The sequence below is a fragment of the Penicillium mononematosum genome (assembly GCF_028829835.1).
Source record: "Penicillium mononematosum strain IBT 11891 chromosome Unknown utg000002l:1.0-8112719.0:1.0-8118358.0, whole genome shotgun sequence".
Classification (NCBI taxonomy): Eukaryota; Fungi; Ascomycota; class Eurotiomycetes; order Eurotiales; family Aspergillaceae; genus Penicillium; species Penicillium mononematosum.
The window spans coordinates 6835352-6861530 of record NW_026643272.1 but is presented as its reverse complement, the minus strand read 5'-3'; the positions used below and the strand labels follow the sequence as shown (position 1 = coordinate 6861530).

Genomic DNA, 26179 nt, shown 5'->3' with positions numbered 1-26179 from the left:
ATCTGAGCCGGATCGTTCTATAAAAGATTCCGACAGGACCGTAAGGCGGGGAAAGGGAGAACACCAAGGAGAACGGTTGTTGAGCTTCTATCGATCATATTTACCCAGACTTACTCGTGCGGCGATGCATATCTCTTCTCAGTTTCTACTTCTTGGTGCGACAGCCGTGAATGCTGGAGTCGTGAAGCTAAGAGGAACATCCACAATTCCGGATTATTTTCAGACCAGCTATGGTCCGTTTGCTGGTATTATATTCCCCAACTCCTACTACCAATGCGCCCACCAAGTGTTGACATATATGTAAAAACAGGTCCAACTGAGGCCGGAAGTGCACCCTTTCTGGCGCAAACAAACCTGGCTCCGTTTGGGCAACATTCTTATGTCCCCAATACCCCGGTGGTGACCGACGTGCCTATCATCGGAAAGACTGATGGCGCTGAAGCATTCAAGAATATGGGCAATCTGTCGTACGTATGGACACAGCTCATCGTTTTCTAGTGACTAACCATGGGACCAAGACCTTACATGCCAAATCCATCAGGATTCGGGGTCAAAGAATATCCACTTCCCCCAGGCACCAATATCACACAGATGCATATGGTACACCGACACGGATCTCGATATCCCACTTCGAGTGCCTCTGTAGCCACCTTTCCAGACCGTGTAGCAGAACTTCTAGGCAACGGGACTCGCTTCACTGGTAATCTGGCGTTCCTCAATAGTTGGGAATATCAACTGGGAAAAGAAGAGCTGACGGCTCTTGGGCGCCAACAGCTCTTTGACAGCGGTGTGCTTAATTGGTTTAACTATGGTCGACTTTATGATCCCTCCTCACCACTTGTCGCCCGTACGACCACTCAAGTGCGAATGTTGCAATCAGCCGAGAACTTCCTGAACGGCTTCTTTGGCCCTAACTGGACCAAGAACGTTACTTTGGAAGTTCTTATCGAGGAAACTGGATTCAAGAATCCTCTTGCCGGAGATAAGGCATGTCCCAATAACGACAACGATCGGTCAGCCGCCGGAGACTGGGCAAGCACCCAATGGCAGGAGAAATATCTGAAGAGTGCAACGGATAGATTCCGTCAGTCGATGACGGGCAACCCGAACTGGACAATTGAAGACACCTATAATGCTCAGACTATGTGTCCATACGAAACCGTCGGCTTGGGGTACAGCCCTTTTTGCTCCCTCTTTACCATGGAAGAGTGGCTAGGGTTTGAGTATAGCATTGACCTAAGCTACTACGGAGGGAACGGATTTGCGTCTCCCACCGGACGGGCAGTGGGCGTGGGCTACGTCGAGGAGCTCATCGCCCGACTGCAACACCAGTACCCTCAACCGGACGAGGGGTCTACTGCCATCAATGAAACATTGGACGCCAGCCCTTCAACCTTCCCTTTGAACCAGAACTTGTATTTGGACTTTAGTCACGATACCACCATATTCTCGATGTTGACGGCTCTTGGCCTCACACAGTTTGGAGAGTTCCTGCCCACCTCTGGTCCGCCGCCGAACCGACAATTGGTTGTCAGCCATATTGTTCCATTCGCTGGCCGCTTCAATATAGAGGTAATCAAGGCGCCGCGGCCCGTACTTGCGAGGCGCTCGGAGGATCCTCAGGCCTCCGCATATGAGTCCGAGGGAGGTGAAACAACCTATGTGCATTTGTTAATGAATCAGAGGACAATTCCTCTGGGACGCAGTATTACAGAGTGCGGGGAGAGGGATGACGGATGGTGTGAGCTGCAGACGTTCATCAAGGTTCAGAAGGAAAACATTGCAAAGGCGAAGTATGAGGAGAGTTGTTCCGGCAACTATTCGATCCCGGCGTACGGGGACATCACGACGGGTGCAATCTGAAGCTATGTCCATTGCCACATCTCGTGATTCGGAGTCGTACAGTCACTATCTTCGTTACAGTGAAGAAGCTTTTGACAGATGCTGAACAAAGTCTCAACTCACTAAGTTGTTCCAACTTTAAATTATTTAGATTAATTTCAGCCGCATGCACAAATCCGAATCAGTCATTATAAGAATATTTAACCGCTCTGTATCGAGTAAACTAAAAATTGTATACATGAATATAATAAATTGTTGTGTTTATATGCCGAGCGGGAAGCAAGGTCAGATTGATGATGGACCCACGCAAGCAAGTCTATTCAACCAGAGTCATAAAACTACCTGTAAACATTTTACAGGTTCTGAGCGACGGTGGTGAGGATGGCACCGACGGGGGTGGCAACGGTGGGGAGACCGAGGCCAGTGACAAGGCCAACAACGGAGGGAGACAGCTTGATGAGGAGGTGCTTGCCGTCCTTGGCGACGATGTGGAGAAGGTCCTCAACGGGGCCGGAGACGTCCTTGACAAGGTCACCGACGGAAGAGGCCTCAGCGACAATGGAGCCAACGGGGCCGGCGATGGTAGTGAGACCGAGACCAGCAACGAGGGTGGTGACGGAGGGGGAGAGCTCGACGAGGAGGTTCTTGGCGTTCAGGCCGGTGACGGTGAGGGTGTTCTTGACCTTAGGAGCAACGTCATGGACGATCTCGCCACGCTTGAGGTTCTTGCCGAGAGTAGCAACAACGGTACCGACGGGGACACCAACGTTAGGGAGACCAAGGCCGGAAACGAGGCCACCAACCTCAGGGGAGAGGCTGATGAGGAGAGCACCAACGTCAGCACCAACAACAGTGACGAGACCGTCAACGACGGGGCCAAGGCCGGTGACGAGACCACCAAGGCCGGAGGCGGAGGCGACAATAGAACCGAGGGGAACGCCGAGGCCAGGGAGACCAAGGCCGGAGACGAGGGCGGTAACCTCGGGGGAGAGCTGAATGAGCAGGGTAGTGGCGTCGGGGCCGACAACGGTCAGGATGTTGTCGAGCTGGGGTCCGAGGTTCTGGACGAGGTGACCGTCCTGGACAGCGGGGGTGCCGCTGGCAGAGGGGGAGGCGGGGGCGGGAAGGTTCAGGACCTTGGTTACGTCGCTGAGCTTAGAGACAACGGGGAGCTCGTTAAGCTTGAGCTCCTTGGTAAGGTCGCCAATCTTGAGATCCTTGGTGATGTCTCCAACATTGAGATCCTTGGTGATGTCTCCAGCATTGAGATCCTTGGTGATGTCACCAGCCTTGAGGCCGCTGAGGAGGCTATCAACACCGCCAACAGGGGTGGGAGCAGCGAAAGCAGAGCCGGCCAGAGCGGCGACGGCAGCGATGAAAGAGGCCTTCATTTTGGAATTAATGGGTATATAGAAACTTAAAAGAGTGACTGCAGTTTTGCTCAAAGAATGACTGTGGTAAGAAGCTTGGGAGAAGAAGAAAACTTAGATGGGAATGTAGAGAAAGACTGTATTTATACACTGTGGACCGAAGGTACGATCTTGCCCCTGTCCAGTGTTCAGGATTTTACAGCTTGTCACAGGGCAGTATCCTAGACTGGCGGGTCAGGCCGCCCCATAGTTGGCGTGATTTCAATATGATCAATATAATGGAGTCTAAGAGAGATATTAAGTGGGACTAGCATCCCAGTTATGCCGAGATGGACCGAATCAGCTAGAATGGGGTCAGCATAGGGTCCTGCCTAGATGGGGACTATTACCAGGATGGGAGGCAAGAAACATTAAATATATGGGGACATATTATTGTCGAACCCTGGCACTTGTGAGGATTATCCGTACCTAGGTAACAGTATACAACATAGTTCCCTGAATTCAGCCCTAGAAATAGGATTTTCACACATCGAATCCTTAAATCCTATTCTCATTTAAATCGACTCAAATCGTAGAATTCTTGAAATCGGAATGTCAATCCGGGAGAGTACCGGATAAGGCAAATTAAGATCTGCAAGCTCGTGTTTTAGGGCTCATGGATCGAGTATTCCAAGGTTATGTATCCTTAGATTGGGCTAGCGTGAGCTTATACTCGAGGGCTTATGATTCCTCCGAGTAGCTCCAGGAATTAACCATAAAATTAGTTTTTGGGGTCCGGGAAATGAGACCTCATCTGCTACTGCTGGGTAAACATACAATATTCAACTTGGACTATACAATACATCTACAGAGTACGGAGTACAGTTAAACAACCGATATTCTCAGTCCACTTTAAATAGGGGATATATGTCATAACACACTCGAGCATCTCTATTATTTGCCCTGTTTTCTTTTTACTCTCTGATGTCATTTTAATGGAAATTAGAGTGGGGAAACTCCACGAGCAAACAAAGAATGATCTGCAGAGCAGGGGAATTAGACTGCCTGAAAGAGCTACTAGCTACTCCGCACGGAATAAGTTGGCTCTAAATCCAATAGCGCGGAACTATGTTGCCAATCAGCCGGTACCTGGGCAGAATTACCGACTCTCCATTTAACCGCCAAGGTCCCTTATTGGCCATTGACAGTCAACGGACACAATATTAACTTTAAGAGACCCCCTTTCCGTTGTAAATGCCCCAAGTCCCCAGGCCACGTTCTCGATAAAATGATGAATATGAATTTTCATTGGGTGATCGGAATTGAAACAAACGCGATGGGATTTAACTTGTCTGGATATTTCCAGCCTTGGAAGGTTACCTTCGGAGTACAATATCAGTCAGCCACTACCGGGACTTCCAAGGTTGGGACCCAAGATCGTGTTGCCAAAAGCTTGGGTGCCACCTACATTACCCGGAAGGGTATTTTTTTGGTATTTTTCTGGTATTTTTCTTTGTTTTCTTTATTTCCCTACTGGGGTTTGCAGGAAACCGCCTGTTGTTGGGACAATGACTCGACCTACTTCAGCATCCAAGTTTGATCGCTAGAGATATCCAGAACATATGTGAGAGCACTGATAGCGGAAATAATCCGGAGAATTTTGACAGCAGGCACTTGCATGATGCAGATGCATCGAAGGTTCTATTCGTATATCCGGTGGGCTCTGTCGATCAGCGGATGGACTTCACAATATCCTGTTCAATATCCTGTTAATATTATCTCGGACTAGACCGACAATCCCTTATAGCCAAGAGGACTATCACTATCTTAAATTTTCCCATCATAGGGCGATGTCATGTCGTGATTCACTGGTTTTTAGACATATTGCCGTAATATCGGATATCTCCAAACTATAGGGGGTACCTGCCTAATTTGGGAGAAAATGATGCAATAACTCAAATAATCATCCTTCTATTCGATTGTTCGGAGACAGCATGCTAGTTCCCTCAAATTTCAAAGTGATATTAAACGAACCGTGGTTTCATATACATCCATGGATACCTAGGTAGCTGATGGGGATATTGCAAATGGTTTGTAATGGAAAGTTCGATAGCTGGTTTGTAAACATTTGTCGATCTGCCCCGAACTTCACCGACCCGGTCTCGATCTGGTTATCACCATCCACTATGTGCGGAGTATATCTATCCACTCTGTCTAGAAGGAGTAGTTCATCGGAGTGGGACTGGTAGGCCTGCACCAAGGTCACATCCACAAGTAAATGGTTGGGTCAGTCAGTCCAGCAGCTCCATGTTAAATCCACAATAGAGCTCGTTCCTAGCTGACCAGATCCATAGTGGATTCATGACTCGGACATGGTCAGCCGCTTTCCTTGGTTTGCTTGCAGAACACGGTAACCAAGGTCCTTCGTACTCTGTACTCCACACAAGACATAAATCAGTCTTTATGTTGTGATCTCCGCAATAAACCAGTTTATATGTTGTAGAAGTTCTAGTAATATGCCGCTTAAACGGCAGTTTGAATATACTTTGCCGCATCGCCATCGCCATCAGCATCAAATCATCTTACTCATTTATGGTAAATCCTTCGTGGAACTGTTTTATTCCACAACAATTCCCAAACCTAAAGTCCTGGAACCTCGAAATGATTGCTAGTATGCTTAAACCAACCAGGCTATGGCAAATAATGCTAGAATGTGGACCGGCTATGGGACTATCTCGGGGTATTGGCTCAGCTCGCCACAGTAACATCGTATCCCCGGGACAAATAAAAGAATGAGGTTAGAATGGGTCCCATTTCTCCTATAAGCGTACGGAGCACTCTACGTCGTGTGTCTCCATATCCCATAGTCGTAATAATGGGGTAGAGGCAAATATCATCGAACTCCCACGAGACAGCTAAGACGTAGGGAAAGCATAAAATGCAATAGATCCCTTCAAGAACCCCACGAGGAGGCCCAAACTTGGAATATGCTCGTATTGCTATTCCCCTACTCCGTAGAGCATATTTGGTAGGAGCACTTGGCACGGGTGGGAGAGCTGCGAGTTGACTGGACGATGATGAGCAATCCGTGAAGCCCAAGCTTTGACTGCAGGCGAACGGATAACTTAACGATCGACATATGATCATTTTATACTCCGTATAGTCCACAGAATTAGAGTTGAAGGGCTGGCATCATTCCTATCATTCAAAATTAGTTAATGATGGAAACCATTGCAGCCCAACCCTAGTTGTCGAGATATTGGGCGACCAATGGTGATTTGCGACGCTATTGTTCATGCCCTATTTCCGGGGTCTTTCAGGACTCAAGCGGCGTTCGTTGATTTGTCTAGAGATGCCCCAGCACGTTTTGCTCCGACGAGGTCGTGGCAAAAAGAATGACATTTTCGGGGAGAACAAGTGGAGGATGTGAGGATGATCGAAGATTGCGAGCAAAGTCTATAACTCGATGTAGAACTTGCTCTGCTACCTCACCGGTGCCATAGTCCTTATCATCTCACATCGAAGTCCAGATTAGCCCAAAAATTATGTAGTGACGAAATTGTTCGAAAATCACTGTATGCATAAGCATTTTTGTCTTTGCGCTGCGATCTCCGCCGTGTCAACAATCGGGGCGCAGCAGATGGGCTTTCAAGATTCTCCGAACGCGATGCAGGCTGAATTATGCGCTTGGGCACGCCGTAGCCTCGTGATCGCATTGGAAATGAGCGTTAAAATTGCGATGTGTCATTGACGCACACTAGTAGCGGTGAAGTTTTGATTTGGATCGGAGGTCGAATGTTGGTATATGTTATCCTTGCAAGTATGCACGTAGACGTTGTACAACTGTAGGCCGTGCTACAGCCCGAAGAAATATCCAGCCAAGTGCAAGCATCCTCCATTCGATGGACCAATTCGCAGTATATATTATTCATTATGCACAGCATGCGGAGGGGTATTTCACAAAAAGGGAATCACGCTCATTTCTTTTCCAAATTCATACAAAAATATTACAAAAATGATTTCACAGCCCGATATGGTACCCCGAGTATGCATCGCCGGCCAGCGGCATCCCTGACAACGGGTCTTGGGAATACATCTGATTCGACATATAGCCCATCGAGCCATCCACCAGAGTGCTCTCTATGGAGGCAGACTCGATCTCGAACTGCTCAAGATGCCCATGCATGTCCCACTTCCTATCACAATATTTGAGCAAGTCGCGAATATAGGACAGGCAGCGGATGGCACGCGCGTGGCAATTGAACAAGTCCTCGACGCCCAGTACTGGTGGCTCTGGAGTCCCAGCGGGGACAGACGGGGGTGCCGGGACAGCAGCGCTAATGAGTTTGTCGTAATTGTCGGATAGGACATCGACAAATAATCGACCCACTTGGTGCACGCGCTGCATGTCCAGGTATGTCAGGAAGGGCAGGGCGCTGGGGTTTTCTAGGACCTGGTGAATTTGGCTGATGTAGTCCATGCACCGGTCGAATAGGAGAGCTTTGTTGTAGTCGTGGAGTGTTGGATATCGGTGCGAAGGGGATAGCAGGATGATAATGGTGTATAATAATTCCAGTCGGTATAGAAGTGAAAAGTGGTTGGGAGCATTCTTCGGGCATTGATGGAACCACTCACGAGCTCGCCAGCACAGAGTCCAGATGAGGACCAGGGGTTGCGGGGATGGATCGCGTCCACTGTAATGCATTTCTTGGTAGCCTGCGGACAGAATCTGTCGGATTTTAACGATATGCAAGGCGGGTGCCGGGCTGCGTAAGAAAATGTGACTTTGCTCTATGGGGGCACCTGGTGCGGCAATTGATGGCAATGCGACATTCACAGATCCATCGGAGAACGAGTACGTTCTCTGCATAGCAGGACTCAATCCTCTGTAACAAAAGATTAGCAGGGCGGCAATTGAGGAACAGAACAAAAACCAACCTGTCCAGACAATAGATGCAATGGAACACACGCCGGCGAATATCAAGTCGGTCAGGATTAGTCGAGACTTCAGCAGGGGGGTCTTGATGCAAGCCCAGATCGATCGCAACCTTGACAGCCATTCCAACCAAATACCAGCTGCGGAAGCGTATCGGGTCAACCAAAGAATATTGAGCAAGCAGTAGAATTGCTTGTATTCCCGAGATTGACCCGGGGCGAAGAACTTCCTCGGCATATGTCAAAGCATCTGAGACGAGAGCCCATGCCCTTTGATGACTTTTATCATTGTAATGGTATGATACTGACGCCGAAGCAATAGCAAGAACCATGCGCAGCATCCAATGGTCGAACGGTTTGGCGAACCGGCCACCTGACTGATATACGGCATCCACCGAGGTCCAGAAGCTCGTTTCGACAAAGAAAGGCAGCTGGACAAAAACGTTATCGAAATAGTGTTGTAGCAACGGGGTCGCTTCGTGCCGCGCGGGTAGTGAATAAGGAGAGGATGGTGGGGAAGAATCGGCTAGAGCGACTGAGAGGAGAAGGTTGGCGAAGGAGGTATTCGATGTGATGCCGTGAAAGTCTCGCGATGTCGCATTGACGGACCTTTTTGAGATGTTAGCGGGGCCAAGACAAAAAAGCAATTTAGCCATACTAACAAGAAACCAAAATCGCCCACTAAATCATCAATATCCGAGACCTCTCTACGGTGGGCAGGACCCAATGCACTTTCAGACGAGACGGAGGTGATCGACATCTCCCGAGGGATGCCATCACCCTCAGCAGACAGTGAGGTTGATCGGGCACGCATCTGACTGATCTTCTTTTCCAGCTTCTCACAATATCCTTCCAGTGACGCGACATAACTCCTTTCTTTTCCCTTGGCGAATTCATCACTTGCCCGGAGCAAGTGGTCGCCTTGCCGACCCTTTCGCAAGCCGAACATGCGGGGAGCTTGCCGTCGCATTTGATCTTCGCAGTCCGACATCTCGAGCAGGCAGCGACTGGACGACTCACCTTAAGCAGGGGATTATCCAAGAAGGTCGTGGCTGTGACGGACATATCTGCTCATTATACTGGTCATATACGGTCAGTAAATTCGAGGATATGTGACCCCCCACTATTTCTCCCCCCTGCATCTCCACTCCCAAGACCAAAATGGTAAAAAGCACTCACGTGATGTGAAATAAATATGTTTTAACACAAAAGCAAATGGACGTGCATGAGTCCCGGGGAGGGAAAGGATTAGCGACTAAAGTAAAGAAATAAGCCTCGTAGACGTTGAAAAAGAAGGAGCAACTCCACTGAAATCCAGTGATCTTTTTTAACACGAAACAGCCCCTGGAGATTATTATAGGACAGGAATTGGAGGGGGGAAGGGAGATCGGTGGAACCGCACGGACTTTGGCGAGAATCTCCCCGTCTCTAAATTGTTAGCTGTGATAGTATTATGTCGATTATGTCTATTAAAGATGCCTATTAAAACTTATTATATCACTATTAAATAGCTATCAAAATACTATTAGACCAATATTAAATACTACTATACAGTTATCAACCATTTCTATGTATATTATATTCATTTAAGACCAAGGTCTCTCATTTCAGCTGCCTTGTGCCTCCACATATCCACCCTCACCTTGTCCCACGCCCAACCTTTTTCTCCAGATCTGGACCGAGGCCCCCTCTCTTGGAAAATCACATTATGGCCCCATTCCCATTCCAGACACTTCTTCCTCGTTTCATATCCCCTTAGACCCTGGGATCACCATGTCGACTGTTCGCAATTTTGATCTTCGAAAGGTACATTGGGTATAAATCCCCTATGTGATTGGACCTTTCTTTTCCTTTTATCATATACCCTTTTTGGCCCACCATGACCCCGAGTCCCGACTCCTCAACAGGGTTGAAATCGCCGGAATTACACTCCCTAGAGCCACCAGACGGTCGCATTGCTCACACATTAACAGCCTGCACAAGGTGTAGACAGGTATGATGCGACATCGGCCCCTCTCCGCCGCCTCCCCCGCGATCTCGGGTTTTTCGCCCCTCTGTCCCTTAGCGTCATGAGCTTCTTTTCCCTTGTTTCGCAGTTGCTGTTTCAAAACTGACCCACCTCCCGTTGTAGCGAAAGTCCAGATGTGACCCCGGGATTCCGCGATGTGCGCCCTGCGAACGAAGCAATGCCAAGTGCGTGTATTATGACTCGGCCCGAGACAGAACCATACCTCGAACCTATATCGTATCGCTCAGAGAGAGAGCCCGGGCCTTAGAAAAAGAGCTTGCCGAAGCTGAGAACGAGATACAACATGCTGCCGATGCCGAGTTGATGGTGCGGGGCGCCGGGCGCATCCGGTTTAAGGAGAATGATGAGCCGCGATATCTCGGTGCCTCGAGTGGCATCGCCATGACTCGTTTGGTCATGGAGATGGCCAAGCAAAACACCGACTCCAAAAGTATCAAGGATGTTGTCCCCGAATTCACCGCACAAGAGATCAAAGATGCGTTCGCCGAAGAAGACTCGAAACCGACATCAAAAGTCTATCCCATGATAAGCTCGATCCCGCAACCCAACCTACCTCCAAAGGCCCTGACCTATAAATTGATTGATCTTTTTGTGGCCAAAGGTACTGCGATCACTTTTTATTCGGACCTTTTTCTTTTTCTTTTTTTTTTTCTTGTAGCTAGTGTGACTGATTCGTTGTATAGCACAAGCGCTACTTCCTACCCTGCACGAGCCCACATTTCGACAAGAGGTTGAGGAGGTGTTCAATGGCTCAACAGATCCCTGCAAAAATTTCCAACTGCGGATGGTCATCGCCATCAGCATGCAGAAGATGAGTACAGAATATGCTGGTCTCGCTGATAGTTATTATCTTGCGGCCTTGCCCTACCTGGAACCTACGCTGAAACGATTGGACTTGGGGGCTCTACAATGCCTTGTGCTCATTGCCTCATATTCAATGGTCACGCCCACTCGCACAGCTGCGTACTGGGTCGTGGGGACGGCTGCCAAACTTTGTCAGGATTTGGGATTGACCGAAGAAGCCACTGTCACCAAATCACCTTGTGGGAAACCACTGAATCCGTTGGAGATTGACATGCGACGAAGGTTATTTTGGATCGTCTCGTCAATGGAGTTCGGTCTTTCCCATAGTCTGGGTCGGTGCAGCAGTTACTGCGTCAGCCACGACCATATCAATGTGAAATTCTTTGAACTAGTGGATGACCGGTACATCACCGCCGAGGGCATCACCCCTGGAGCGAAACCCGTTCTAGCAAAATGTATTGCGGTTCACTTTTTCAAAATGCGACTGCTCCAATTGGAGCCCAGAAGAATGCTCTACTCTAACAGACGGGAGACCCCAGTTGATGATCAGGACCCATGGTTTTCTCAAATGTTGGCCAAAATTGACCATTGGATGGCCACTACTCCCAAGAACGATGATGGCAGTGGGCTGAATGTGAAATGGTTCGTCAATTATTCTCATTTTCCGAAGTGCGGCTTTGCTGACAATAACTTCTGCAGGTTCCAAGGGAGACGGAACACCATCATTATTCTCATGTATCGTCCCTCACCACAAATCCCCGAGCCAACAGTCAATGCCGCCAAAATCTGTTACGACGCGGCCATCTCCAATATCGCTATGCATAAGGAACAGATGATCACCGGATCTGTCGACCTGACATGGGTGTTTGTGCAAGCTCTCTTCATGGCTTTAAATACTGTTCTCTGGACCCTCTCATACCCCGAAATTCGAAAAGAGCATACCATTGAGGAAGTCCAAGGACACCTGGATATGGCCCTTGAAGTGATTGTATTTTCCGCCGAGCGTTGGCCAGGTGTTCAATCTGCCTTTCTTCTTTACAGGCGCCTTGTTGCTGCGTGCTTGAAAGCGTACAGGACTGAAGAATCGTTTGTCGTACACTCGCCTTCTAATCATCCAACGCCAACCTCCTCGCAGGGCATGACCCCTCCAGCGATGTCCAGCCCATCGGGCAGTACGCCTGCCTCATATTATTCCAACAATCACCGTGGCGGCAACCTATCAATCGGCGATACCGCCTCAAACGGTACCTACTCCAGAGGACAATCGGCTGATCCTACATTCACTCAAGAATCAACCCCACCTGCAGTGGCCCCTGGACCGTCCAAAGAACCACCAATGCCATCGGTTTCCTCTGCATTTGACATGCAGCCACCACTTACAGCCCAGAGTGTGGCACCACATTATACATCAGAAACCTACGTGGGGCCGACGCTCTATCCTGATATATCAATCGACCCAAACACCCCTTATAACACGATACCTTCGGTTGTGCCCGGCCTGCAAGGCTGGGACCCCAATTTCTCACTGGCCTCAACAACCGCGGGTCATTTGGCATACACCGATGCGACCGTCGATCCCATGAACTGGTCCACCATTGGAGACCAGTACTCTCAATACTTTAATGAGCCATTCCCGGTACCCTCATGGCGTGAACGCACCCTCAGCCAACAAGAGCAAATCGAGCTTCTGGCTTCCCTCGAACACAATATACCCGATGTATCTGCCCAACTGGTTAATGAGTATCATGCTTACTATCAGTCCTGAGGTTCTGGTGCAATTGGTCTCACTCCGTCTGCGGAGATCATTTTGTATTGAGGAGCTTAGTTGGGAGTTGTGCTTTATTCCTGGTCTATATCAGTCATATTCTGGCATCCACCAAATATGTCTTCTGTAATGGTCATGTTACCAACCAGGCTGGAGGTCGCCCATGCCGAAAAAGGCATCTTAGACCACCTGACTTTGTTTTCTCGGCGAATAGTCTTTCAATAGTAAGAGATACCATGTTCCATTGTTTCAAGTCTCATTTAACATCTTTTTCTTTCATGACTTGGGGGGTTGGGATAATAATAATGGACGCAGGTAAGACCCGGGATCTGCCACCCCAGCATCTCAAGAGTGCCGCATAATCTGATTTACATATTGTAGATATATTAATGTAACGAATATTTGAACAATTACTGGGGAATTTAGTCCCGGCAAATATAGCTAAAAGTCCCTTTCAATAAAGTTTTGTTTTCCACTTGTTGTTCTCGCCACTCACTAAGGGGGTGATTGTTTGCAAGTATTCAATTGACGCACTCCTATTGTCGCATTGTATTGAGATGAAAGAGACAACTAAGAGAATAACAATGAATAGACGAGTACATGAATCTATACTGCATTCATCAACCTTGGAATAGAATATACAATGCAGGTAATAAAGTACATCGGGCCAAGACCGGTCACGTGAATTGATCAATTCGCCGTCATCCTCGTCGGCTTTGACCACAGGATTGTCTCCATCACCACCCTCCTTCACCACAGCCACTCATCAGCCACCCAATCTGCACCACTTCTAGGGATTCATTCTAGTCCCTTGGAATGCAGATGATCTAGTCGGCCTATTGAATGACCTGCTCGCCTGCTTGAGCGACCGTCGATCGAGACCGGGTTCCCCCTCTCCAGGCACTGGTATCAAACTTTGCGATTCGGATCCAGAGCCGCTCTGGTTAATACCGTCTCTGCATGCTGAACTTCTCCTCGGGCTCTCATGTCTGATCGCACTCACCCCACATCCTTTCAAGCAAGACCTCCTTCACCTTCCTCGCCCGCCGGGTCTCTGAAAGAGAACCATCGGTTACCCATTTCTTCGGAACACATTCCCCAGACCCCGACATCCCCTCCGTTGATGTCGGTGAGCGAACCAAGTCATGCCGCCAACTTCATATCCTCGCATACATCACCGAATCAGGCGACGGTCCAACCTCCGAATATCTCCTCCCCTCCGTCCTCTGCGCCGATGTCTACCCAAGTCTCCCAACAGCCCACAATGAGCACTACCACTTCATTCCCCACTCCGGCCAGTAGTGTCAGCGGTCACCCTGTGAATGCGACTGCGGAGGATGTGGATCAGGGGAGAAAATCTTTCAATATGGGGATACAGGACTCGGCAGAAAACTCGGGAGCAGGTGCCGCTCAGCAACCAGCACAACAACAAACACAACACAGACCGACCGACCACGATCGGCAGTCTTTGCAAACAGACCGCACTAACGATTTTGCCACCGGGCAAGGTCAGCACTCAACAGACCCCGACGCTATGGATGTAGATACAGACCCGACTCGCCGGGCAAATACCCTCAGTCTCGATCTGGACTCTCTTCAGAAAGAGCTAACCTCGGCTTTTCATCTTTGCAAGAGATGTAAGATTCCCCAAAATGCATCAAGGCGTTTTTGTTGCATGCAGCTGCATGAATGCACTGACCTTGCACATTCTTGGAACCGAAGTTGTTAACACTGCTTTTTACTCCTTGACAGCTCCGATCGTTACTGGTCCAGACCCTTCAGTGGATCTCGTTTCTCTCTATGGGTTAGGTCCAATCGCGAACTCGGTAGCACGCACAGATCCCGTGACAGGGGAGAAAATCAACCGCCTCAGGAAATCATACGAAGGGAAGCTAAAAGGACTGGGACTTGCTGGACGGAACAAGCCCCACAAGCAGGAGATTGGCGCACCTGGCAGTCTGAGACACATGACTCTATGGCCGGAAGAGGAATGGCAGAACCAGAAGGTGCATGGCAAGGCCATCAAGGTTGCAGACATGGATTCGGCGCTACAAGATCTTCAATCGCGAGCCATGCAAATGGAACCCGGACCAATTCCTAACAATGATTTCTGGGAAGATATCCTGGGTCACGAAAAGGCGGCCAAGAATCCACCCTCAAGCGAGACTGGCAAGAAGGCTGCCGCAGCTCCAAGTGCTGGTCGCTCCTCTACTCAATCCTATGCCGCAACTCCACAAGCACAGGAAGCGGAGCGGCCGCGGCCTAGCAGGGGTCGCAAGAGACATTACGATGATAATAGCTTTGCCGGCTATGGCGAAGGGTTTGTGGATGATGATGATGACCCCGGATTCTACTCGAACGGCGAGGGAACTGGGAAGAAGAAACGCAAGAAGGTATTGCATTCCCACGGTAACCATTTCTGTTGATATAAATTAATCTAACCAGGACCACGTTGCTAAGGTGTCAACCCCCCATGTCCGAAAGAAGCGCTAGCTACGGGGTCGGCATGTTCGGCATTGGGGCCAGATGACGAAATGGGGTTTATGATCATTTCGAATCAACCAAAAGCTGTTTCTGTTTATTTCTTTTCGATGAAACACCAATTCTGCCCATATTAACCTAGGGGTGATGGGGTGATGGCTCAACCCGGGTCTCGCTACTGTGCAAGGCACGGGAATTTGATGCCTCGTTCCCCCCTTGGATCTCTTTTTATTCATTCTCAGTACATGTTGCATTACGGTGCTGGATATACCCGGCTTCATCAATCGGACGGCGTTTTTGGGCGGGAGACAAAGTTATCCAAAGTGGATATGATCAATTGCTTTTATTTCGTAAGCTTTGTTTCTTCCCCTTGTTTTTCTCTTTCCTCTTTTTTCTTTTTTCATCTTTCTATATCTCCCGCACAGCTATTCGAGATCTGCACTGCTGTAATGGTTGGTTATTCTGATTTTCTTGACGGGGTCTTATGCTTGCAGCTTGTTTCCATGATTCTTCTATCGGGATGGTCCGCTGTGTTCATCAATGATTACAGGGAGTGTGCATGACACTTCCTTACATTTTTTTTTCAACATGAGTCTTTGCAGCCTTGGCCTTGGCAGCGTGGAGATATTATTCCACGATGACGAGACGAGAATTAAATTGATTCAATAGATGACAAGATGCTTCATTGTAAGGTAGAAGTATTTGGAATATGTTAGTTGATATATCTCACTCCAAATAGCTTCTTTTTCACTGGAATATATTAAGCCGAACAAGCACTTAGTTATAAAAGAGAATAGACCAGATGCAGATGAAGTCGAGTGGTCTGAGCATCAAAATGTGCTATCAAGGCCAATACCAAAATCAATACCGTTACGGCGATCCAACGAAGCAGATCCCCCTCCCACAGCTGATCCTGATCGCCAATCACGCGTGTCCGCTTTGAACTCTCGAACCGCGAAGGACCTGAACGTCGCTGTTTCGTGATTCTTCCCGATTGGCTGCGTTTGCGGGTTCCTGGCCGAGTGGGCGTTGGGTTTTGGATTTCTTCATAGGGACCTCTGTACTCGGGGTATTCTATTTCTGCATCAGCCTACGATTTATCCAGGTGTGTTGTGATGGGAGCTTAGGCTCCAGGTTTCCGACCCCGGCTGTTTTGGGTAAGCAATAGACTCTATCACAATACACTCTCATTTTCTTGGTTTCTTGCCTGACACGGTCACTTAGAATCAGCTGAAATGTAGACCGGATCGGCGATATGAAAGGAGATTATCTCTGTTCTTCCTACTGGTATCACACTATCACATGTCATGTCAGCTGTCATGCAGGTATTGTGGGGTATGAAGTTTTCAGCTGAGCACCTCGAGCTTCTGACCTCGTCCAATTGGAAGATACGGAATATCCAGGTCCATCACAATGTCACTCAAGGTACGCCGTGATCGTGGACCATTCAGAGGCTTGCTATTTCAATAGTCATGTGTCACGAAGGCTGCGAGCTCCTAGCTCATGCACTCGTGGCACTTGTGACGAGTCCTCCTGTCCTACTATTGATAAGTGAAAGTGCTTCGCCATTACATTCTGAGAGACACTCAGCTCAATCACTCTCTAGTGTACGAACAATATGCCTTCGCCTATTCCTCAGCCCCAGGGGCTTCCAATTCTTGGAAACATCTTTGATATGCTCCCTGGCAATACTTGGGCTTCGTTGAATAAGCTGGCGGCAGAACATGGTGGTGCTGGTATCTTCAAAATCAAAATCCTCACCAAGCAACTTGTCTTCATTACAAACGCCGCTCTCCTCGAGGAAGTCTGTGATGAGAAACGATTCCGAAAATGTGTCACCGGTCCTATTGTCGAGATCCGCAGTCTTGCCCACGACAGTCTCTTCACTGCGTTTGACAACGAGGAAAGCTGGGGCATCGCGCACCGTATCATGGCTCCTTACGTTTTGCCCGAGGCCGTCAAGGAAATGCACAGGGATATACAACTCACAGCAGACGACTTAATCTGGAAATGGACTTCGACGGACAGCACCAGGCAGCGTGTGGACGTCGTTAATGACTTGGACCGACTCAACCACGCCGCCAACATGAAATGCTTCTTCAGTCAGCACATAGACTGTGTCCTTGGCGAAGAACCCGCCGTCATCAAAGCTATGTCAGATACAACCTTTGAAGCCGTACGTCGACCCACGCGACCTAAGCTCCTCACTCGGCTCTTGTACCAGAGTACATTCGACAAGGATATCAAGGCCTGTCGCGACTATTGCGCCCAGATGATCGCAAAGCGCCGTGATAATCCTATAGAGCAGAGAGATTTACTACACGCCCTACTTCACGAAAGGGACCCGAAGACCGGACAATCCCTTCCAGACAGCCGGGTCATCGACGAGATAATCAACATTCTCATCGGTAGTGCCACAACCCCGAACCTCGTCTCCTTTACCCTGTACTATCTCGCCAAAAACCCAAACGCGGTCACCCGTGCCCGTGAGGAGATTGACGCCCTCATCGGTCCCTCCGGCCAAATCGAACACTTCCATCTATCGCAATTACCCTACTGCGAAGCCATCCTCCGCGAATCATTCCGTCTCTGCGCCCCAGCTCCGGGTTTCAATATCGAGCCTTTGCCAACAGACGGTCCGGTCCTGCTCGGTGGAGGAGAATACGAGATTCCCAAGACCCAGCCCATGATTGCAATCCTGGCCGCTGTTAACCGTGATCCTGCTATATTTGATGACCCCAATGCTTTCAAGCCCGAACGCATGCTCGGTGAGGCCTTTGATTGGCTTCCCAGCGGTGTGAAGAAGGGGTTCGGAAACGGGAAGCGTGAGTGTTATGGTAAGCGGTATGCTTGGGAATGGTCGTTGCATGTACTCGTTCGCATCATTAAGGATGTTGATTTTGAATTGGCGGATAAGGGGTATACATTTGATATGGAAGGGAAGAATTTCAATGGCGCCTTTACTGTCAAGCCATACGGCATGTTTGCAAGGACTAAGAAGAGAAACGCTGCTGTTTAGTTTGGACATATGAGATGGATACCATGTCTTGAAATTCTGTTTTGAATATTCCGGGTTATATTGATACCGGGTTATTGCCCTGCTGAGAATCTACTTGCGACATTAATAAAGCCGACAATGATATTAATCTTGTTTACTTTTACTCTGTGGCCGTATGACATTCCTAGACATTGGAGACCAGCTCATGATATAACCAAAGCTCCTCACACAGCATTTCCATCGGTCTGCTTTTCGCTTTTAGACCATAATCGTTTCACCAAAGCTCGGATGGAATGTTTCGCTCCACCAATATCATACAGCGGTCTGTGTTCCTCATTGACATCATGCATGTAATCATAATCGACATGCACAAAGGCCCGCTCGACATCCGCGAGACCTTCCAATTTACGCTGCAACGCTTGGCTTACATCGTGAGACTCCCGAAGCTTAGTCTCAGGGTCCATGACGATATCAACCTCGACATAGAGTTGCTGTCCGGAATGATAAGCGCGACACTATGTACCGTTAGCCAAGATGCCAATAACCAATCCACCTTCACAACTCACCGTATCCACCTTCTGAATCCTCTGATCATGAGTCAGTGTCACATAGATACACTTATTCACAAATTCCCGCGGAGCACATTTGCCCACAATCAACCACATATTCTCAAACGCAGTCGACGCCCACGAGAACAGGATAAGCAGCGCAATACAGCACGCACCCACGGGATCAAGATACCAAACAAATCGGTCACCAACAACCGACATGACCAACCCAAACCCATTAACAACCAGATCATTACGGTGATCAATGTAAAAGACATGAGCAGCCGGATACCGACGCAAGCCATAGCAGTAGATACACATACATAACTTGGAGAAGATAGCAATCCCCACACAAATCAGCGGCACGATATGCAGCTGCTCAGACTCAGTCTTGCCGGCCGCAAGAGCCTTGGCAGATTCAATAATCAGCTCCACCGCGACGATGGTCATCAACGCACAGAACATGATGACTCCCATTGTTTCGACGCGGCGTCGTCCGACGGGGTACTTGTATGGCTTTGGACGCGAGGATATGCGTGATGTGACGAGCATAACGAGCGACGAGACGAGGTCCATGAAGGCGTCTGCGGCTGTGGCGAAGAGGGCTAGAGAGCCCGTGGTGATGGCTGCGTAGAGTTGGATCACGAAGAGGAAGAAGTTGACTGTGAAGCTGGCGCGCACGGCGAGCTTTACTTTGCCGCCGTTTTGGGCTTCGTCTTCGGCTTTGAGGCGCTCTTCTTCGCTCGCGCTGAGGAAGCACTCGATCATTTCATTTTGGTCTTTGTAAAACCCTGTGAGCTTTTTCTTTTTATTGGAAGAGTAGACCCAGTTCTTTTTTGGTTCGGATATAGTTGTTTTGTATTGGTTGAGGTTTAGAGGGTCGTCGAGAAGGGTCATTTTGGGTGGTTTGATTGGGGTTAGTCAAAGATAGCTCGGTGTAAGACTCTGATGGTACAGGTATAGGGCTCAAGATGGAGATCAGATAAGACAGAAAATCTCTCTGAGATCTAAGGTTTCAGGGTTAGCAAGGACTCCGTCCCTAGGTACGCCAAGACACCTGGTGTCTCGAACATCTTCAGCATCTTGGCACTGTGGCTGCCTGCGAAGTTTCTCTTGGCTTAGTATGATTGACGAGTGAGAGTATGAGGGATGAGAGATACTAAATTAGTGAGGTCTTGGGAGTCTCGGGATTTCTCCGGTGGATGACTGAAAACTGGAGCTCCCAATCCCGTAAGGATTTGAGTACTCATGTCGGTAGTTTATATGCCTCCAATTTTCCCGACAGCACAGCTTTATATTTAATCTAGAAATAGGAGTAATGAATTACTACTCCATGTCGGGTCTGCAGTACCCTATTAACGTTGTGTGGGCGGGAAATTGTCCGACTTTCATCGCCTTGGCATATCTCAGACATACATATTTCTCCGAATACATATATCCACATTTTTATGACCTATTAAAAGTCACGTAGAATAGCTGGAGATGTACGTTTTCAAGGCAAACGAAGATACTTGCACGATATATCTAATGCATATAGCCTTCTACCTAGGTAGGGTCCACGTCACTAAGCTTTTGAAGTACCAAGGTACCAAGTTTGCGAACCAAGAACTATAAGCTCGAACAGCTCTAACCTTGAAAATTGACCATCTTGGATTCCACTTCGAAAGATATTGCTATAATACTTGACATTTTTAGAGCTTCAGCGAAAAGGAAGTGACTTGAGTAAATTCTACCCTGTGTGTGATATCTAGCCAAGTCCATTTATTAAGTCACTAATCATCCTCTGTGGTAACGGGACTCCTCTTGCATAGTTCCATACAAGTGTAGCTTACACCAATCTCACTATTTTATTTCATGCTTCATGATCTCATCTACTAGCCAGTAGTATCTTTAGCAGTGATATCCAAGTCATATCTATACAGTAAACTTTATTACTGTGAACCTGCTTCAACTCGTAAGCAGGGGGAAACCATAAGTCACCGGGATACCCTGATGAGTTTTCCGATTGGTGCCATAAGGCTGTCCACGTCAGAACCAAGTAATATCATTCCACGCCGCTATGCCTTCCTGATTCAAGATTCTCCTTGATCAGACCTTTTCAAATATCAAGTGACGTAGGATAGCTAGAGGAGGTACACCGAACTGGCTCTCAAAATCAAGGAAGAAAAGGAAATGCAATTCAGTTCCCTATAAGGTCTGTGGAGGATCTCTTCCTTACAGCGTTTCCCCAGAGACAAGTCCCTGCACAAGGGTGAGTCGATCTAACGCGAATCAATAATCAAGGGAATCCATACAGAGGCTATAGCTACGAATCCCGAGGCTAAACTTAGGCAACTGAGGAAACGATCCCCGTGGCCAAAGGTGAGGGGACAGAGCTATGAGAGCTACAAGCATTCCTGAAGCATCCGAGCTCACCAAGGCCTTGGAAGCTCACCTTCCAATCGCCATCTGTAAGCAGGCATGTTGACAGGCGTATCACATCCAGACTCTTGGATTAGAGCAAACTAAGAAATATTGTCCGGTGATCGGATCATTTGACTTCCCTCCCTACATTCCTACTCCTTAGCTACAGCTGTAACCTCGCGCGGAGAGCTCGGGTCCTGGACAAATGTGAGGAATGTTGGGGCGGGATTATCATTCGGAGCTTTTTTTTACGAATTAATCTTTAGTGTTTAAATATACGAGCTTGACAGCTCGGGTTGTAGGTTCGGAAAAATACTCCACGAGTTTCACTGCCTTCCCAGCACATCGCCAAATATGGCCTCCAAGGTCTTACAGAACAACACCAACAGCAACTGGATGAAAGATCCAGGGCTGCGGAGACTAAACCTGGGGATCGGGTTTATGCTATCTGCATCAGCCACGGCTGGATATTGTGCTAGCATGATCAATGGCCTTCTGGTGCTTCCCGAATGTAAGCATCTTGTCTTATATATCTATATAAGAACACAAGGCTAAACAAAACAAAACCAGTCTCAACTTTCTTGAAAGGACTCGACGCAAATGAGAGAGGTCTTATTATCGCAGCTGTCTCGCTGGGATCTTTTTGCGCGTTCATCCCTGGATCTTACATCGCCGACAATCTGGGGCGGAGGATCTGTGTTCTCATCGGTTCCTCCCTAGTGATCATTGCCTCGATTATTCAAATTTCCACGCAAGATCACTGGGTCTTCTTTGGTGCTCGTGTTCTGGCTGGAATGGGAGTTGGCATCTCACAAACTGCTGCACCATTGCTCATTACCGAATCCTCTCATCCACGCCAGCGACAGACCTTCACAGGTCTATACAACGCTCTTTGGTTCATCGGGTCAATCACATCGGCCACTATTGGTTTTGCTGGGCTCACAATTGCAGGGAGTTGGTCATGGAAACTCCCCTGCTTGACGCAGGTGTTTTATCCAGTCCTTCAATTGATAGGACTTTGCTTTGTTTCCGAGAGCCCCAGATGGTTGGTCTCTCGGGGCAGGAAAGAGGATGGGATGGCTATACTGGCGAGATATCACGCCAACGGGGATGAAAACGACGAACTTGTTCAGGACGAATTCTACCAGATTTGCAAGAGCATCAATGCGGAGGCCGACAAGAGCTGCCGCCGCTGGAGCAGTTTCTTCGCAACCCGGAGCAACATGCATCGTTTATCCATCTGTGTGATTCTGGGCTTCATGCAAGAATGGTCAGGAAATGGTATGGGAAAAAAAAGTCCCCTTTTCTTACAGTCCGTTTTTCTAACCAAGTTTCTCGTTGCAGGCGTGGTCTCTTATTATCTAGCACCGATTCTAGAATCAGTCGGTATATATAACGCATCTCACCAAGCTGCCATCAATATAAGCATGCAGGTGTGGAACCTGTGCTTCGCGGTTGGTGGAGCAATGGCAGCAGACCGATACGGTCGACGGAAACTCTGGCTAAGCGCAACAATGCTGATGTTCATCTATCTATCTGCCGCGACGACTATGTCTGGTCTCTTCCAAGAGCTACATGTGCTAGAGGCCGGCATTGCGGTGGTTCCCATGCTTTTCCTCTTTTGCAGCGCTTACGATATGGCATATATGCCTTTGTTTATTGCATACCCAGCTGAAATCCTGCCCTTCCAGCTCCGCGCCAAGGGCCTTGCCATTACACTGACCACCGATTCAATGGCTTGCTTCTTCAACCAGTTCATAAACCCGGTCGCCTTGGATGCAATCCACTGGAAGTACTTTACGGTGTATCTGGGTTGTCTTGTGATTTTCATGGCGACGATCTATTTCCTTCTCCCGGAGACTAAAGGCCTATCCCTGGAGGAAGTGGCACGCATCTTTGAAAAGGAGAAGCCTTATCAGGTGGAGACACCCTCGGATGTTTCGCAAGAGCTGCTTGTGTTCCCGAAAAAGAGCAGCACTTCATCGTGATTGTGATCTAATTTTTGTTGCTGCTGCGTGTTGTAATTACGACAGTGCTCGGTCCAGAAACAGTTCCCCGCAGGCTAATCCCCAGCAGGCCGGATACTGATGTTATGTAGGTGTCTTTGTTCAAAGTTCATGTGCAAGACCAAATCCTATAGATAGATATGTAGAGATTATCCACCATTGTCTTGTGGTGTCACTTTGAATTGGATGTTTTAATAGAAAGAGATATAACGGTCATGATCATAATAATTAGCCATCGGTGTCATTGCTTTGTGAAGTCAACATGTATGTAGTTGTACGATGCACGATACATCCGGATGTCCATCAGGTGGATGGATCCCTCGATGTATACAAATCCATCCACCAATTAGAAGCGTCCAGTTACGACTCACACTAAGCCATATCTGGAATAGCGTACATTCTTATCCAAAACCGCATATCAATCGACTCAGACAGCTCTCAAGCGCAAACAAGTCCAATTGATCCCAAGCCTAAACTCTTCTCGCCAGGCCACACCACTCAAAATAGACAACCTACCTCATTGTCCGCATCCAACCTCACAAGAATGACCAAATTCGAGACAGCCCTCGAGCGCATCGACGCAGCGCACGCCGACGATCCCCGCCAAACCCAAACAGCCACCGGCCCAATCCCGTACGAACTGCACTATGCGCAAAAAATGACCAGCTACCTCTCAACCCTGAACCCCTCCGCACCAGAGCTCCTTCAGCTCGCAATCCGCGCCCAACACCTGCGCCGTTGGGAAGTGCCGCGGGACAGCTACCCCGCCACAAAGATCGGGTATCACTCGTGGCGGGCGGGCCTGCAGAGGCGACAGGCTGCGCTGGTCGAGCAGATCTGTGTTGAGAGCGGGTACTCGGCCGAGGAGGCGGCGAGGGTTGGCGCTCTGGTGCGCAAGGCGGATCTTAAGCAGGGAGATTCTGATACGCAGACTTTGGAGGATGTTGCTTGTCTTGTCTTTTTGGATGATCAGTTTGATAAGTTTGAGGCGGAGATCGCAGATGAGGAGAAGATGGTTGACATTTTGAGGAAGACTTGGGGAAGATGTCGGAGCGGGGGAGGGAGGAGGCTTTGAAGATTCAGTTGTCGGATAAGGCGAAGAAGTTGGTTGGGATTGCGTTGAGTGGGTGATTCTTTGTCTCATATATCCATATACCTAAGGTAACCAGTACTAATGCTTTTTCGTATTTGAAATCATGTAACTTGATATTGTCAATGTGAAATGAATTACGCTTCGCTAAATGTGTATAGTAAAGCTTTTTATAGCCCCCCGAAACGCCCGCTGATAGACCCATGGCCGAGTCAAACCAGAATGAAAAACAGTAGGAGTAGAGAGAAAGCAAAACTCCGACTGCTGCAATGCCGTGAGCGCTTAATGCAACGTGAAAATCATCAGTACCATGACCACCAGGCTAATCAAGTACTGCCCATGTCAATGAATCGAACCAATCCAATCGCCGCGCCAGCAGCGACACCTCCGACACAACACATCTGCACTCCACCCCAGATCGCAGCCAGCACATTGGCCCGGCCAGACCAGCCTCGCACAACACAGGTCTTAACATACCCAAACACAAGCAGGGTAATCGCCATAACACCAATACTCCAGTACAGCGCTGTCATAACCTGCGAAACAATGAAGTACGGGATAAGCGGAATAAATCCGCCAATAAAATAACCCAGCGCGAGAGTGATGGCCGAAGTCCACGCTTGGTTACAGTCAGGGGCCGTCTCACGATGATAGAAAGTAATCAGGAACTCAAGCAGGCGGTCTTGAGACGCATGCAAGTCACGCGTGATATCCGCAACCGCCGAGTCTGACAGCCCGTACGGAGAAAAAGGTCTCGCACACCATGGCGCGAGTCTCTTGTGAATCCGTCTGGATTAACTGTTGTGTTTCACGGACTGTTGTTTGGTATGATTCACTGGTGTTCATTAGGACATGTGGATGATTGGTTGCCATGTGTGGACGACTTACGCTTCACTCTTTGCGCCGACGTATCCACCAAGCCCCATTGAGATGGCTCCGGCTGCCAGCTCAGCGAGTCCACCCAGCACAACCACTTTTGTGTTTCCGAGTGCGGATAGACCGGCGCTCAGGGCGAAGGGTACGGTCAGCCCGTCTGAGAGGCCGAGAATGGCATCTGAGACGATACGCGGGTTGATGCGCACGCGAGTGCTGGAGTTGCTGGCGGTGGTTGATGTTGATTCGTCCGGGCTGTTGCACCGTCCGAAGGTATCGTAGGAGCGGGTGCTTTGGGACTCGAGATCTTGATCGGAGTCTCCGCGGATGGTATCATCGTCGTCAATGCGGGCGAGGAGGCGCTTGCCTGGAGTTGAATTGTTGTAAGTATATGCCTCTCTCTGTGTGTATCCTCTTTCCATTACTTACCTGATCGTATTTTGTCCGCATCGTTTGTAGGGAAAAGCTTCTGCTTAATGAAGAGGAATGCCATGATGCTGATCCGGAAAACTGCTACCAAGGTACGATGTACAGCAGAAGTTCACCACGCAATTACAAGTCGGCGAGAGGGAGAGGACAAGATGATGAAGGCTGAGCTGGGAAGTAATTGCACTTTATTTAATCCAGCAAAGAATCCGTATGCGTGTCTTAGTCTTTGACGGACATCAACAATGACTATGAGACGAAGTATGAAGAGAAGAAGAAAAAAAGAATCATCTACAACAATCGGCCGCGTCTCACCCCTTTTAAAATCCAGTCCCACGGACTCTGACCAGTCTCAGTAATCAATTCAGGCGCCATAGGAAAAAAATCGACAAAAGCCCACAGATAATGCAAGTCAAACAGGAAATAATGGAGGTTTAGTCGCCAAAGAGGGGCCCAGGACCAATCACCGGGCTCTCAAATGTCAGCATTGACAGTCAATTGAAGGTCTAGGAGCTGCAAGGAATGAGCTTTGTCCACTTTTGGTGAGAAAATGGCAACAACCTTGGAAGTCACTTCAAATTCAACTGATACGATTGGTGAAGTATGTTGTGCTGACCTTTGCCTGTGATG

At 48.6% G+C, this 26179-nt stretch overlaps 11 protein-coding genes across 11 annotated transcripts; 7 read left to right on the top strand and 4 right to left on the bottom strand.

The window, feature by feature from the left end:
• Window positions 1-273: 273 nt before the first annotated feature.
• Window positions 274-1863, top strand: N7519_004395 (histidine phosphatase family protein; the record flags this gene model as incomplete). The annotated part of the gene is made up of 2 exons (XM_057291171.1): window positions 274-467; window positions 519-1863. The coding sequence occupies 2 exons, from the start codon at window positions 274-276 to the stop codon at window positions 1861-1863; spliced, it is 1539 nt and encodes a 512-aa protein (XP_057152373.1).
• A 332-nt stretch (window positions 1864-2195) lies between these two features.
• N7519_004394 (uncharacterized protein) lies at window positions 2196-3233 on the bottom strand (the record flags this gene model as incomplete). The annotated part of the gene is made up of 1 exon (XM_057291170.1): window positions 2196-3233. The coding sequence occupies one exon, from the start codon at window positions 3231-3233 to the stop codon at window positions 2196-2198; it is 1038 nt and encodes a 345-aa protein (XP_057152372.1).
• A 3979-nt stretch (window positions 3234-7212) lies between these two features.
• On the bottom strand, window positions 7213-9117 carry N7519_004393 (fungal specific transcription factor domain-containing protein; the record flags this gene model as incomplete). The annotated part of the gene is made up of 3 exons (XM_057291169.1): window positions 7213-8077; window positions 8130-8735; window positions 8789-9117. The coding sequence occupies 3 exons, from the start codon at window positions 9115-9117 to the stop codon at window positions 7213-7215; spliced, it is 1800 nt and encodes a 599-aa protein (XP_057152371.1).
• An 888-nt stretch (window positions 9118-10005) lies between these two features.
• On the top strand, window positions 10006-12724 carry N7519_004392 (uncharacterized protein; the record flags this gene model as incomplete). Its single annotated transcript, XM_057291168.1, has 4 exons — window positions 10006-10119; window positions 10258-10756; window positions 10839-11601; window positions 11659-12724. 4 exons carry the CDS (start codon window positions 10006-10008, stop codon window positions 12722-12724), a joined length of 2442 nt encoding a protein of 813 aa, XP_057152370.1.
• Window positions 12725-13709: 985 nt separating this feature from the next.
• Window positions 13710-15217, top strand: N7519_004391 (uncharacterized protein; the record flags this gene model as incomplete). Its single annotated transcript, XM_057291167.1, has 3 exons — window positions 13710-14361; window positions 14477-15117; window positions 15170-15217. The coding sequence occupies 3 exons, from the start codon at window positions 13710-13712 to the stop codon at window positions 15215-15217; spliced, it is 1341 nt and encodes a 446-aa protein (XP_057152369.1).
• A 233-nt stretch (window positions 15218-15450) lies between these two features.
• On the top strand, window positions 15451-15768 carry N7519_004390 (uncharacterized protein; the record flags this gene model as incomplete). Its single annotated transcript, XM_057291166.1, has 2 exons — window positions 15451-15555; window positions 15631-15768. The coding sequence occupies 2 exons, from the start codon at window positions 15451-15453 to the stop codon at window positions 15766-15768; spliced, it is 243 nt and encodes an 80-aa protein (XP_057152368.1).
• A 1055-nt stretch (window positions 15769-16823) lies between these two features.
• N7519_004389 (putative cytochrome P450) lies at window positions 16824-18224 on the top strand (the record flags this gene model as incomplete). The annotated part of the gene is made up of 1 exon (XM_057291165.1): window positions 16824-18224. The coding sequence occupies one exon, from the start codon at window positions 16824-16826 to the stop codon at window positions 18222-18224; it is 1401 nt and encodes a 466-aa protein (XP_057152367.1).
• Window positions 18225-18427: 203 nt separating this feature from the next.
• N7519_004388 (cation diffusion facilitator family transporter) lies at window positions 18428-19648 on the bottom strand (the record flags this gene model as incomplete). The annotated part of the gene is made up of 2 exons (XM_057291164.1): window positions 18428-18718; window positions 18770-19648. The coding sequence occupies 2 exons, from the start codon at window positions 19646-19648 to the stop codon at window positions 18428-18430; spliced, it is 1170 nt and encodes a 389-aa protein (XP_057152366.1).
• A 1860-nt stretch (window positions 19649-21508) lies between these two features.
• Window positions 21509-23142, top strand: N7519_004387 (uncharacterized protein; the record flags this gene model as incomplete). The annotated part of the gene is made up of 3 exons (XM_057291163.1): window positions 21509-21665; window positions 21725-22435; window positions 22499-23142. The coding sequence occupies 3 exons, from the start codon at window positions 21509-21511 to the stop codon at window positions 23140-23142; spliced, it is 1512 nt and encodes a 503-aa protein (XP_057152365.1).
• Window positions 23143-23704: 562 nt separating this feature from the next.
• Window positions 23705-24235, top strand: N7519_004386 (DUF4202 domain-containing protein; the record flags this gene model as incomplete). Its single annotated transcript, XM_057291162.1, has 1 exon — window positions 23705-24235. One exon carries the CDS (start codon window positions 23705-23707, stop codon window positions 24233-24235), a length of 531 nt encoding a protein of 176 aa, XP_057152364.1.
• Window positions 24236-24576: 341 nt separating this feature from the next.
• N7519_004385 (VIT1/CCC1 transporter family protein) lies at window positions 24577-25616 on the bottom strand (the record flags this gene model as incomplete). The annotated part of the gene is made up of 3 exons (XM_057291161.1): window positions 24577-25039; window positions 25139-25490; window positions 25553-25616. The coding sequence occupies 3 exons, from the start codon at window positions 25614-25616 to the stop codon at window positions 24577-24579; spliced, it is 879 nt and encodes a 292-aa protein (XP_057152363.1).
• Window positions 25617-26179: the final 563 nt, after the last annotated feature.